Source organism: Myxine glutinosa, chromosome 7 (assembly GCF_964187855.1).
Source record: "Myxine glutinosa chromosome 7, kmMyxGlut1.1, whole genome shotgun sequence".
NCBI lineage: Eukaryota > Metazoa > Chordata > Myxini > Myxiniformes > Myxinidae > Myxine > Myxine glutinosa.
This window is the reverse complement of record NC_136267.1, coordinates 119,712,419-119,727,444: the sequence shown is the minus strand read 5'-3', so window position 1 is coordinate 119,727,444 and position 15,026 is coordinate 119,712,419. Positions and strand designations below refer to the sequence as shown.

The window sequence follows — 15,026 nt, the reverse complement described above, 5'->3', positions numbered from 1 at the left end:
GGTGAAACCCCGCGAGGGGGGCAGAGGTCCCACCAGGTCCACGTGGACGTGGTCAAACCGGCGTTCCGGCACCGTGAACGGGGCCAACGGGGCCTGGGTGTGCCGGTGCACCTTGGCGCGCTGGCACGCGAGGCACGTCCTGGCCCAGCCGCGGACGGCCTTCCGGAGGCCACGCCAGACAAACTTGTCGGCGATCAGCCTTTGGGAGGCCCTCGCGCCCGGGTGGGACAGGCCGTGGATGGCGTCAAACACCTGGGGCTGCCAGCCCGCGGGCACGATGGGGCGAGGACGCCCGAGGGAGACGTCGCACAAGAGGGCCACGCCCGCGCCGTCGAACGGCACCTCGGTGACGCGGAGGCCCGTGACGGCGGTCCGCAAGGCCTGGACGTCGGGGTCAACGGCCTGGTCCGCTGCCATCCGGGCATAGTCGATGCCGAGGTGGACTGCGTGGGCGACGGCCCGGGAAAGGCAATCCGCCACCGGGTTGTCCTTCCCCGCGACGTGCTGGATGTCCGTCGTGTACTCGGACACGGCCGAGAGGTGACGCTGCTGCCGGGCCGACCACGGCTCGGTGACCTTGCCCATCGCGAAGATCAGCGGCTTGTGGTCGATGAAGGCAGTGAACGCCCGGCCCTCGAGCAGATGGCGGAAGTGCCTGACCGCCAAGTGAAGTCCGAGCAACTCGCGGTCGAAGGTACTGTAACGGCGTTTGGGCGGGCGAAGCTGCCGGCTAAAGAACGCCAGCGGTTGCCAAGCTCCACGCACCCATTGCTCGTGCACCGCGCCCACCGCGTAGTCCGAGGCATCGGTGGTGAGGGCGATCGGTGCATCGGGCGCCGGGTGCGCGAGCATGGTGGCGTTAGCCAAGGCGAGCTTCGCGCCCGTGAACGCCGTGTCCATCTGCTCGGTCCAGGTAACGTCGCCTTTGCCCGGCTTACCTCGGAGAGCTTCGTGCAGGGGGCGCAGGAGCTGGGCGATACGGGGCAGGAACCGATGGTAAAAGTTCACCATGCCCAGGAACTCCTGCAGCCCTCTGATCGTGCGGGGGCGCGGAAACCCCTTCACCGCCTCCACCTTGGCCGGCAGGGGGACGGCTCCGTGCCTGGTGACACGGTGCCCCAGAAAATCGATTGTGGCGGCGCCGAACCGGCACTTTGCGGGGTTCACAATCAGGCCATGCTGGCCCAGGCGTTCGAAGAGCGTGCGGAGGTGGCGTAGGTGCTCTTCGCGGGACGCGCTGGCGACGAGGATATCGTCCAGGTAGACGTAGACAAAATCCAAGTCGCGCAGGACGCTGTCCATCAGTCGCTGGAACGCCTGAGCCGCATTCTTCAGACCGAAGGGCATGCGCAGGAACTCGAAGAGTCCGAATGGCGTGATGACCGCCGTCTTCGGGACGTCCTCCGGCCTGACGGGGACCTGATGGTAGCCGCGTATGAGGTCCACCTTCGAGAAGAAGGACCTGCCCGCCAAACGGGCGGAAAAATCCTGAATGTGGGGGACGGGGTAGCGGTCGGGAGTCGTGGCGTCATTGAGACGGCGATAGTCCCCGCACGGTCGCCATCCCCCGCCGGGCTTCGGCACGATGTACAGCGGCGACGCCCAAGCGCTCTCTGAGCGCCGAATGATGCCGAGTCGCTCCAGGGTAGCGAACGCCGCTTTTGCCACCGCCAGCTTCGTCGGCTCGAGGCGGCGTGCCCGGGCGTAGACCGGTGGCCCGACGGTGGGGATGTGATGGGCCACCCCGTGCTTGACGGCCCCCGCCGAGAAGGTGGGCCGCGTGAGGGCCGGGAAGCCGGCGAGGAGGCGGGTGAATGCGTCCGCTGCCGGAAGCGTACAGTCCAACGTGGCCGGAACCGAATCGTTCGGCAAGCCGCTTGGCAAGCCGCTCGTTGAGCTGGGCAACGCACAAGCGAGCGAGCTGAACGTCTCGGCCTGGACAAGCCGTCTGCGCTTGATGTCGACCAGGAGCCCATTAGCGCACAGGAAGTCCGCGCCAAGCAGTGCCATGGGCACGTCGGCGGTGACGAACGTCCATCGGAAAACCTGCCCTCCAAACCGCAGAGAGAGGCAGCGTTTTCCGTACGTACGGATGGGCGTCCCGTTCGCGGCAAGCAGCGCGGGGCCCCCACCCGCGGCGTGCTTGTCTGACGTGCCAGCGGGAATGACACTCACCTGCGCTCCCGTGTCGCACAGGTAACGGCGCCCAGAGAAGGTGTCCGTTATGAACAGCAGGCTGCTCGAACGGCCGGCGCTCATCGCCACTATTGAGCGCCGGCCCGGGCGTTTCCCGACCCGTTGAAGGAGCACGGCGGATGACACCGCCGAGCTTCGTGGCCGAACTTGGCGTGGAACCAGCACCAGGTGGTGGAGCTGGAGGAGCGCGGCTGGCTCCGCCAGGCCGGTGGAGTTGGCGGGTTTCCCCGCGGTGGCGGTTTTCGCCGCGGGGCGTGGCGGCGTTCACGAGGTGCGTATCAGCATGCTGCTGAACATCAGCGCGCTGTAGAAGTTGATGCTGTAGAACATGCTGCTGAACATCAGCGTCGAGGGCCGTGACGGCCACGCCGACGCTCGCCCGCGTGTCCGAAGCGGCGAAGTACCTGTCCGCCTTGGCGGCCAATGCTCGGGGTTCCGTTAGCTCGGTCCCGGCCAACGCGAGGCGAACCTGCGCTGGAAGTTGGCGCCGGAAAAGCGCCCGGAATAGCGAACCGGGGGCTTCGTCGCCCAACAGTGACAGCATATGGTCCATTCGGACCGACGGGCGCGTCTCACCGAGCTCGGGGAGATCCAGGAGGCGGTCGGCCCGTGCGTCGTCCGTGAGGCCGAACGTGGCTAGGAGTAGCCGCTTGAGTGCCTCGTACTTGTGGCCGTCCGGTGGGTGGCGAAGGACGGACACAACTCGAGCGGCCGTGCCGGGCCCGAGGGAGGCGACGACATGGCAGTAGCGCAGGTCGTCGTTGGTGAGGCGCCGAAGCTGAAATTGGGCTTCGGCTTGAACGAACCAGACTTCGGCCTGGGCCTCCCAAAATTCGGGAAGTTTAATCGCCATTGCCTTGTCGTTGTGTTCGGAAGGATCGCTACGGCAGATCCAATGTCGAGGGTCACCAGTAAGGCGCGGCGTTACGCGCGCTGCTTGTGAGCAAGGAGGAAGCGGACAAGCGGTAACATATAAACGTCTTTATTGTAAGACTACACTGTAACACTGAAATGCTCCGGGCTGGTCGCCCGGTGTCCATCATGAGGCCACGCCTACCCCTCGGGCGTGGCCACCGCCCACTTGGTGCGTGGAATGATGTCACCACGCCAGTGGGCTTTTGTGTCCGCCACAATATTACCGTAATGCTGCCATACCTTTATGTTGAAGTGCAGATTGGCACTGCCTGGCCCATTGAGACACTTATACCCCACCTTTCCTTCGAGGGTCATCACTGATACATTATGTTTTAGCTCACCTGGAACAAACATTGTTCAGGTGAGGTATTAGCATTGCGCGGTGTCCGTGTATCAGTCATGCTGTATGTAAACAATCAGAACTTCTTCTTCGAAACTACACACACAATTACGATGAAACTAGACCACAACCTTCATCACCCGTAATGGACTAAAGTTTGTTCACGGCATTAAAAAAAAATCAGGGTCTGAGGGGGTTGAGTCTTAACCCCCAAAAATATGTATTTACTTTCTTCTCTGTTACATATTTTGTGGGTCATCCATGACTAGCAGTGGTTCCCTGGTTCCACTAGGTGGCCCAGGTTCATTGCCCCTATTTTTTTCTTGTTCCGCCATTGGAGCAAAACTCACAAGGTTGTATCCCATATCTTGCAGTAGCTCAATATTCAATGTTTGGTTGTAGTTTGATCGCTGGCACTGGCCAATCCCAGAGTCAGACAGCTTAGGATGTATTTTGTCCATGTTCTTCCCTTTCCAGAGCTCCTTCCAACTGCTTGACTCGCTGCTCTGCCCGTCGGAACTGGTGGCAGACATCACTGGCTGTGCCGACTGCCTCGTGTTCCCTCAGAATGACCTGCTACAGGTCACTACCCATTGGTCTAATTCCTGTGACTATGAACCTCTATGTTGTTCCCTTTTAAATAGCAATTACTACAAGGGCCAAGGGTGAACCACGATACTTACCAGAGATGAGGCCTGGGAACTCCAGCTGTGGTTCTTCATTTCCGAATACACTCACCTCACATGCTGTGAGATAATGGACCATCTACTTATTACGTAATTCACATTCCTCACTGAGCACATTCCTCACTTATATATATATATATATATATGCATATATATATATATATATATATACACATGATCTGCATTTGTTGTGCCATTAATACTCTCACACAAATGTGTCTTTCGGTTCCACTGAATGGAAAAGGAAACATAGATTAGAGATGAGATGACATGTATGTTACTCTTTATGTTACTCCCATCTTCGTGCTGGCAAAGCAGCTTATTGGCTGAGGTTATGTTTGGTAGTTTGCCTTCCCAGCGGTCAGGACACAAATTTTTTATATTAAATTGTTATATGTGGGAAAATTACGTTCCCAGACCAGGAATCGAACCCAGGTCCTCTGGAAAACCGTACCAGTGCTCTGCCATCTGAGCTATCTGGACGACCCTGACCGAGCCTGCAATTTTCCCACACACATGATTGCCACTCTCTTTCCGTCAATGCTGCCGGGGCACTCGCTGTCTACCATAGGAGCACCAACGGCCTGAACACGAGAGGGTCTTCCTGCAATGGTGGGACAAATCAATGTCCTCTATTATAAACACCACTGGGGGCGTAGTGAAGCAATTAGATGAATGAACAGGATTAAATAATTAAATTGATATATTGCATGCTCAGTCAGTGTCGCGCAGATAGCTCAGACGGCAGACCACTGGTACGGTTTTCCATAGGACCTACAGTAGGTTCGATTCCTGGTTTGGGCGTGTAATTTTCCCACATGTACCTATTTAATGCTGTTCATTAATACAATTTGTAATATGTTCAAGGTGATAGATGTAATATTTGTAATGTCTTCTGGCAATAGCTCACCTACTCTTCACCAAGGGATCTTTAACGTCCACAAAACGCCATCAGATAAGAAGCCCAGCTTAACGTCCATCCGAGGGATAGCACACACACTGATGTACCACAGTGCATGTGAAACACCAGGAGGGTAGTTTAGAGCTGTGTCAAGATTCAAACCCAGGCTGGACAGCTCACAAGTGAGTGTGCATACCTCTAGGGTCTAGGCTATCCTGCCGGCCCAACATAAAATTAGCAGATGATTATATAGATTTATGTTTTCTTTTTCAACATCAAAAGTTTTACTTACCAGTACCTGTTATTTCTGGCATGGGAAACCAGGGGGAAAGTTAATGAGGAGCAATACTGATGATGGATCAAATAGGCAAAGAGGAACAGGAACTAATGATGAGCAATTTTGGAGAGGTCTCAGTCCTTGTGAGCATTCTGCATCGTGCTAGGAAGTATAAAATAGTTTCTTAAATGTATTCACAAGAAGTTCATCATCAATTTTGGAAGGCACGTCCTATGGAGGCCATTTGAATATTATGAATGTAAAGTGTGGATGGGGTGTGGTGAATTGAGAAAAAGGAGGTGGTTAGGAGAGAGATGTTAGAAGGAGATACAAGTACGGGAAAGGCCCAGACATGTAGGGCATATGGGGAGAGAAGGGAGCAATCGTTCCTCTAATTTTGTGGACATAATATGTGGATGCTCCCCACCATGAAATAGAAGTTCTGTGAGCTGTTAACTTGTAGCACATAGCACTCAGTTAAAATGCGAGATCACACTGCACAGGAATGCCTGCGGGGATTTGTGTCCGCGGCCGGCAATGCACTGGGTTGTCTTCTGGTGCGAAACCGCATTGCAGCGGCGACTGAACGATGGTGGCGGTTATTAGCTGGCGAGGTGGTGCTCCTTGCTCGCTTCATCTCGACACTCTCGGCCTGTACCTCCCGGGACATTCCAGTCTACTTACCACGCACCAGCCCCAATGTAAGTGCCCCACATTTACCACAGCACCTGAGTGGTGTTGATGTGTTGGCACCAACACAGCCTTGTTCTGGAATACGAATGTCCCTCTTCTTTCTGAGACACTAGCACATCACCCGGAGGGTGACTGTCACCCACCTACAGTGACACACACGCACATGTGCATACTCATATACATGAATGCGGACACAGAGGTGGATTATTTCAGACCTGGGAGGGCTCCGTTCCACCTTCTGAATCCCACATATGGAGCGAACAACAAATTAGACACACACACACACACACACACTTACATTTCACTCCTCAAAAGAAAGCCTCAGCCTCTCCCTCCCAACTTTGGCCCACCTTTGCTCTCCTCCCACCTCCCCCAACCCCAGTTCCTCACCCTTCCCCTCCCGGCCAGGAAGCATCGACTCCCCCTCCCCCATGCTCAAGCTTTTAAACCCATTCCCCTCCCTCTTCCCCCCCCACCCCCCCACCCCCCACATTGAACGTCCTCAACTCCCCCCTTCCCCCAAAATCTCATCCTCTCCCTTACAAAGTTGTCCCATCTTGCCTTCACCCCTCCTTCCACTCATAAAAGCAAACGGACTTTCCCACATCAAAACAGTGACATATGTAACGATTTCTGCTCCCCTATCATAGTCAGCGGCTTCACAAAAACCAGTCAGTCCTCTGTTCAACTCACAATTTTAAGAGAAAATAGTCGGAAATAATAGCAAGAACTTGCGTAAACTTCACACTCCGTAATAAAAGCGCTGCTTGAGAGAAAGGACTCAAAAGGATAAATGCTAAAGGGTTCTAAAAGGTTCCTAAATTGGCAGCCTTCGTATAGAAATTGTGGGTGGAGTCAGACGAATAATCCAACCAATGGGTAGAATCTGCACGGACGCACACACAACTCCTTTCATAATATAGATTAGGCAAGTGGCATGAAATAATTAAATTGATTCTTCCATTTCGCTCTCAACAGCTGGAATTGAGGGAATGCACTGAAAACATCTGCACACGGAAAAGGACTTTGAGCTTCGTACAAATAACTGATTTTCTTTATTTTTATAATCAAGGCATCATGGTAGCTCTAGCATCACGTATACCGCTAGTTCTGTGCTGGAATTAGCAATGACCATCACAGTAGCTCACTTGATACCGTACTCACCTCTGAGCTTTATGGATCTTGCTTTGACTCTTGGTGAAGTTGCAAAACGATTGAAAAACGATGAATCTGGTTTTGGTGTCAGCAGGGGGAACCAGTAACTTGGAGGTGTTGTTGTTGTTGTTGTTGTTGTTGTAGTATAGCCCAAGACAGTTTTCTCGAATAAGCCCGCGGGATGGAGACAGCTGATCAATCTAGCAGGAGCGACCAAGAGATCCCCCACATCCAGGATGGTGTACCCCCGTCTTCACGAACTCAGGGCCACGACAGCATTAGAAAGAGAGAGCGACAAGAGGTAAAGGGCTGGTCCATGGGGACCGATCGGCACTCTGACCATGACCTTGCTGCCCTGATGAATCCGGGCAGCAGGGAAGAATGGGGAAGATTTAGCCCCCAACTTGCGTTGGGGGGTACAACCACCATGAAAAGGCATCCCCGATAGTTATCTCGAAGGTGTTGTTTAGTTCGCTGTGTCATCTGCGCTTCCACTATTCTTCCAAACGTTTTGGCACACCACTTAGAAATTGTGATACTTTGTCACGTGTTTGATCGAGCCTGGTGTTGGCTTAGCGATTAGGGTGCGGCTTGGGATCCTAGAATCCTGGGTTCAAATCCCAGTCGATCGCTGAATTAATGCCAGGGGGGTTTATTTAGCCTGTCATCCTTCCGAGGTCGGCAAATTGAGTACCAGTTCACTGGTAATTCCCTGTGTGTAGCAAGAGGCGACTAACAGAGTTGGTGATAGGAAGGGCATCCGGCCATAAAACATTGCTTCAAAAAATGGGACCATGTTGCCCGAAAACGGCCAACCAAAAAATGGGACCATGTTGCCCGAAAACGGCCAACCCCTGCTCTGCGGGGGGAAATGGCCTCTAAAGGTGGTTCTTGGTCACCTCTTTGATCACAGGAAGGGCATCCGGCCATAAAACATTGCTTCAAAAAATGGGACCACGGTGCCCGAAAACGGCCAACCCCTGCTAGGCGGGGGGAAATGGCCTCTAAAGGTGGTTCTTGGTCACCTGTTTGATCACCGTGATTATCCAATCAAGAAAAGATGTACTGGTAAATATGAATCGATCCCGATTGCTTAATTGAAAAAAAAACTTATTGTTTGAGAGGAAGGACTTAACAGGGTTGCAGCGAGGAATGATAAGTGGTTTGACTGGTGATTTCCATCAGGATTCTTTCAACCATTTTGGGCATTCTACAGTCAACAATGGGCCATCATGAAGTTGAAGACGAGCAGCATCAACCACAATTATCCATTGTTGTTGTGTACTGTTTTGTATGCAGCCTTTGGCTGCTGGTTGCATCATTTTCTAGAAGCATTTTTGTGCCGCTGATGCAGTGCCCCTGTTAGCAGTAAGTCGGTACTCATTTTGCCGACCTCGGAAGGATGACAGGCTGAGTCAACCCACCTAGTGTTATAGCTCCCCTCTCACTCTCATCCTGATTCCCGCTCACCTCTCCTCCTGCTTCCCGATCAGTCCTCCTGCTTCGTGATCACTCATCCTGCTTCCCGATCACTCCTCCTGCTTCCCGATCACTCCTCCTGCTTCCCGCTCACCCCTCCTTCTGATCCCACTTAGCCCTCCCAATCGAGGCTCACCCCTCCTCCTGCTCCCTCCTCCCTGTCCCCTTGCTCCCTCCTGCTCCACCCTCCTTGTCCCCCTGCTCCCTCCTGCTCCCGTCTTCCTGCTCTTCCCTCCCCATCGTCCCCTTCTCCTTTCCTCTCCCCTCACCTCTGCCCTCCTCTCACTCCTCTCTCCCTATTCCCCTCATCTCTCAATATTCCCATCAGTGAAGCGACTCCACGTTGCCTGGCTATGCCAGGTACCTTTGATAGGTACCCTTCCGGGTGCCCTTCTCCTCCCCCCTCCTTTCCCGCTTCCCTACCCCCTCTCCCTCACCCACCCTCCTTCGTATTCCCTGTCTCTCCTCCTCCCCATTCCCTGTCCTCTCCTCCTCACCCCTTTCCCCCTCCTCTCTCCCCCTCTCAATATTCCATCAGTGAAGCGACGCTGCATTGCCCGGAAACGCCGGGTACTTTTCCTAGTTGTTAATAAAAATTTCCCCCATTTTTATTGACGATGCATTTAAAAACAATTCATTTCATTGACAATATATGGGAAGAAGATAGTGTATTTGAATCGAACGATCCCTTAGTATCCTTAGGCCTTTGGATTGTGCCAATGTTGTACAAGTCGATTGACATTTTCCACTTGTATCGCCCAATTCATCCAGTTGAGTATAACCACAAAACAATTTATTATCCGACTTAATTTGCACCAGCATAAATATTCTCACAGATCTGACGATTTGTATGGATCTTTTTGTTCACTTTGGAAAACGACGATCATTAGCTCCATAACAGTTTCGACCTGAGCACATTGCAACCGGACAAGATCATTCAAATTGACTCATTTTCCATACAATGATTTCCTTCACAATCGAGTATTCTACCACAGGAATATGTTGAAGTTGTCCTTTGATTTGAATGATAGAGATCAAGCTTTGCCAATTCCCGTCCTGACCTTTCAGGTTCCTTATCGCCTGCTTACCTTCCTCCTCCTGCCAGGAGTGGAGGTGTGTTTATTGTGTGGACCACAACCCAGCCTACTCCACATTGAGAACGAGGTGCGCACATCGACACACTTTGAGATCACACTTATTGAATAAGCTGTAAACTTGAGGCTCTTTAAACCCATTTTATCGCTGTAGTCAATCATGTCACTGACACCACTAAGTATAACGGCACTCGGTAGAGCGTATACCTCCGCTGGGGTGAACAGGTTACGTTTTGTATCCCACTGATCTGGACTTGAACCAAAATCGAATCACTTGTTTCTGTCGCCTAACCAACTCATCCACATAGTTTTGTCATAACTCGTCCATAACTTTTTGAGATATCGTGCTATGTATCGCTTTTCGCCCTATCTCTCAATGGTGAAGAATCACTTTTGAAATTCTAGTATCTGGATCCGGATCTTCATCTCTCAATGGTGAAGAATCACTTTTGAAATTCTAGTATCTGGATCCGGATCTTCATCTCTCAATGGTGAAGAATCACTTTTGAAATTCTAGTATCTGGATCCAGATCTTCATCTCTCAATGGTGAAGAATCACTTTTGAAATTCTAGTATCTGGATCCGGATCTTCATCTCTCAATGGTGAAGAATCACTTTTGAAATTCTAGTATCTGGATCCGGATCTTCACCTCTCAATGGTGAAGAATCACTTTTGAAATTCTAGTATCTGGATCCGGATCTTCATCTCTCAATGGTGAAGAATCACTTTTGAAATTCTAGTATCTGGATCCGGATCTTCACCAAAATTGAGTCGATTCCTCCTTGTCATACACCCAACCTGTCTAGCAAGTTTCGTCCGAATCCGTTGAGATATCCTGTTCGCAGACAAGCAAACATATAGACAGGGGTGAATACATAAACTCCGTCAATGAATGTTTTTCGTTACTACAACTATGAAAATATTTACAATCGTTTTCATTAATAATATCAGCAAGATCAAAAAGACGCAAATTGTAGACACATCTTGCAAATCCACATAGTGTTGTCTTCATTTTTTTGTAAGGGAAACACCAATGTTTTTACCTCTTCCTACCTGTTAAAACACAGGCTGCAATTTCGACATTTGGTCAGGTAAAATATGCATTTATTTCATAAAGTCGTGCTACATGGAAGAAGGTTACTAACCAAGGAGGGTAACCTTGCAGTGGCATGCTGCAAGGTGGAATTTTTGACCTCACCTGTCCCTACTGTGACAGCTGTTGGAGCGATTTTGGCGGCCTGCTTTTGACACGCTGCAATTGGGCCCGGCTTTGTCACAACGCGGATTTGTGCTTCACACGCCCCTCCACCCTGGAGTTCTGGGGTAAGTTCCACATTCGAAAAGACACAATTGTTGTGCAGACATCACATGAATAGAGAAGCCATCCAAAGGACAGTTGTTTTGCTGCCACACGAGATTGGAACTAGTTCTACATAATACATAGATGCTTCCACTGACCCACTGACTTACGGTGGTTTGTTGTTGAGATTAACCGGGGTTTATGGTGAAAAAGGAATACAGAATCTTTCTTCTTTAAGGAAAGGCCACTCCTAATTTATAAGACTACCTTTTGAACAGTTCAGACTGGAAAAATGTGTCAATTGACATATTCCAATTGCAGCTGCAGCTCATTCACATCCCCGAAAGAGCCCAATGCTTTGTGCCTGGTGCCTCCCTCGGTCCAATCTTGTTCCACTCCAGCATTGTGAATATTTCAAGAACTTTTAATGGATGTGATGCAGTTTCTCATGATTGGTGTACATAATAAAATAGTAATGTATTGTCTGTTCATAGGCTGTTGCTTGTGAATCCATCTTTGCAGCAGAGTGTGTGTTCGGTGCAGCCGCATGGGCCTGAACCAGCACGGAAATGTAAGCGTCAGGCCTTAACCAAGTCAATCCTGTTCCCTCTACATTTCACATGAGTCCTGTTTCATTTACTTGCCTATTATTGTTATTATTACTGTTTCCCCTTACTTCTTACAAGGCTATGATGTGCACATATTTTTGATGGATAACAAACGAGGTTTCTTGTTTCACTTATTTACAGACTTGGCATTTAATATGGAATTTTTTTTTTTCTTGACTTGGGTTTACTTTCTGAACTCAGTATATCAATCTGGTGAGTTTCTTTTATGCTTCGGTGATTTCTTTGTGAAAAGAACCATGTCACATTGTCTGTCGCAGCAAGAAGTCAATAACAGGATTATATCACAGGTGGCGTGACAAAAAGTATGGACAGGTACATTTGACGATTGGCTTCACAATCAGGTATATAAGGGTTGTTGCGTTCTGTATTAGTGGAAAACAACTGCTGCATGTCTACAAAAGTTATTGCCGCTTCCTCTGGAGATGGTCCATCAACTCGACAATGTTGTTTGTCATGGAGTGGTGCTTTACGAAATTCCGGCATGAAACAGCGTGCTATTGCTTGGCAGTATGGCATCACTCAAGGTCAGGTGTCAAAGATCCTGAAACGAAATGCTCAGAGGGGTGTCCCTACTCCAATACCGACGCCAGGACGTCCCCGCAGAACCACAAGGAGGGATGATCGCCAGCTGCACCGGTTAGTCCGTAATGGCCATACCAAGTCACCTAATCGGCTTAGGGCTGAGTGGCAGCAACTGACAAATGTGCCTGTATCCAGAAGGCTAGTCAACCAACGACTGGTTCAAGCAGGCTATCGTGCCAGGCTTCCCCTGAGAAAGCCACGTCTGACCAGACAACACCGCCAGCGCCGATTGCAGTGGGCCAGAGAGCACCGTCAATGGCAGCCAGGACACTGGAATCACGTGATCTTCAGTGGCGAGTCTAGATTTCTGGTCGATCGTCAAGATGGCCGCGTCCGAGTGCGCAGACAAGTGCATGAAGCCTACAACGAAGATTGTATAGTGCCAAGAGTCCAAGCTGGAGGTGGTGGGGTGACCGTTTGGGCTGCTTTTCATGCAGGGGGCAAAACTGACCTGGTTGTTCTGAATGGAAACCTGAACCAGTTCAAGTACAGGATCATTCTGGAAGAAACATTGCCTCCACTTGCTCGTGCAGCCTTTCGAGGAAACTTTGTCTTCCAAGATGACAATGCACGGCCTCATCATGCTCGCATGATCCAACACTTTCTTGCTGACCGTGGTGTAGAGCATATGGAGTGGCCTGCCATGTCCCCGGATATGAATCCGATAGAGAACTTGTGGGCAGAATTAACGCATCAAATGGACAACTTGGACCAGCAGGCTACCTCTGTGCATGAATTGCAGCAGGCTATTGTCACTGCATGGCAAGCGATTCCTGTCCAAACCTTGGCAAACCTCGTGAACAGCATGCCTCGACCTGTACGTGCTCTCCTGAATGCTCGTGGGGGTTACACGAAATAATGAACTGTAATTTTACTGTTAGTAATCCCAGTCGTAATTTAACTTTTGTTTTTGTTTAAAAAAAATTTGGCTAATGTGCAAAATAAAGAGATACTTCTGGAAAACGCACAGAAGTTTAACACAGTACTGTCGTGAATTGAGTTCGATATCAGTTTACATCACTTTCAAGGATCAACCTATTTGCTTCGAAATGTCAAATGTGGTTTTTGTTTCTTTTAAAGGTCACATTAACAAAATCTAGAATAATTTCAACATAATTCCAATGAACTTTTGGTTCTAAGTCATCTTGAAAAGCAAGTTCACCCCCACAAAAAAAATATTCCATATTAAATGCCAAGTCTGTATAACAGGTTCGGTCACCCGAACTTTCGTAAACCATTCAGAATATTGATGTTTGAAGCTATAGCAAAAAAAAAAAAAATCAACCCGGGAGTGTACCACAGCAATGTTGGACCAAATGACCTCATTGAAGGTTTTTATTGTGATATTGACCTTCCTTGTGTAAAAATAATGTGGTCCAACATATTCCAGGGCAATTGGCCCAGGATATGACCTCCACCAAATCTTGCATACATGTTGTTATGTAGTTAATCCCAATGTTAACCCCCCCCCCTCCCCCCCCCCCCCCCCATCCCCCTGCAAGGATGGGTGTGGGGGAGATGATTTGCCATTATTTTAAACTTCATTGCAACTACCTCCTGAAAAACAGCACATAGCTGTGGGTAGCATCACATGCTGGAGGTGCAGCTGTGCTGCTGATGCAGTGCCCCCTGCAGGTTAGGGCAGGAATTTGCTATTTGTCCAGGGTGCCGGCTGCAGCACAGTTCGTCCACTCCTTGCAAAGTAGAAAACCAGCATGGCCCTTTTAAACACAAGATAAAAACAAATTATTGTGAATTTGATGGCAGATGGAGTTTGATGGCCAAATGACCGGTTGGATTAACGGGAAAGCAAGTTGATGAGCTTACGGAAGTCTAGTGATGCTTTGCTATCATTTGCTTTCTTTTTAATTCTCCCTAAACCATGATTTATCAAAGCGTCCTGTTATTGCTGCACCTTTTAATTGAAACAAATAATACATCGGTCGACTCTTTAGGAAACTCTATTTACAGGAGGGCCTTCCCCTTTGGGAAAAGCCCTCCTGTAAACCGTTTTTTGGTTTCTCCTTTGCAGATTCACCCTATCGTGGTTAATTTGAAACAAGGTTTGTGGATTGCAATCAATGCTCTCCGATAATCGAGGTTTGGCAAACTATTTTCCACATTTATGCACCTAATTAACTTGGGCCATCAACATAATAACCCCCTCAAACCCACCGACGTCATCATCTCCATCAACTTGTCTTTATCGTCACCATCACCAACATCGCCATTACGTTATTGGATCAAGTTTATCATCATTATTATTCAAGGCAAGTTTCATGATCTTAACAACTAAAAAAAAAAACGTTATTTTATGTCCTTAATAACTCTTTTATTCATGAAAAAAAAAAAACAATGCACAAACATGCTAATTAAGGGTACACTTTGGACAATTTTCGAAGTTTAAGTCCCTAACCCTATTTTCCACATTATCCTTGAAGTTTGAGCATCCCAGATTTGTGGTTCACAAGGATTTCCAAGATTTCCAAGAATAGCCTGGTGTTGGCTTAGCGGTTAGGGTGCCGGCTTGGGATCCTAGGATCCTGGGTTCGAATCCCGGTCGATCGCTGAATTAACACCAGGGGGGTTGACTCAGCCTGTCATCCTTCCGAGGTCGGCAAATTGAGTACCAGCTTGCTGGGATGAATGATCACGGTGTGTACCCCGGTTTAGAATAGGTACACCGTATCCCTGTGCATCGTAAGAGGTGACCAAGGGTTGGCGTCAGGAATGGCATCTGGCCATAAAAACATTGCCTCAAACAGGGAACCATGATTG

General features: G+C 49.7%; 1 protein-coding gene across 8 annotated transcripts in view; it reads left to right on the top strand.

Moving 5' to 3' along the window:
- The window catches only part of FUZ (fuzzy planar cell polarity protein), a 41,966-nt gene that overhangs the window by 22,506 nt on the left and 4,434 nt on the right, over window positions 1-15,026 (top strand). For 4 of the 8 annotated variants that reach the window (XM_068097306.2, XM_068097307.2, XM_068097311.2 and 1 more), the window contains 5 exons: window positions 3,929-4,033; window positions 5,819-6,016; window positions 9,711-9,806; window positions 10,954-11,060; window positions 11,532-11,608. In XM_068097306.2, the coding sequence (XP_067953407.1) occupies window positions 3,929-4,033; window positions 5,819-6,016; window positions 9,711-9,806; window positions 10,954-11,060; window positions 11,532-11,608 (583 nt within the window). The remainder of the gene's footprint in view (window positions 1-3,928; window positions 4,034-5,818; window positions 6,017-9,710; window positions 9,807-10,953; window positions 11,061-11,531; window positions 11,609-15,026) is intronic. The other 4 variants (XM_078782204.1, XM_068097310.2, XM_078782205.1 and 1 more) reach the window with 2 other exon arrangements.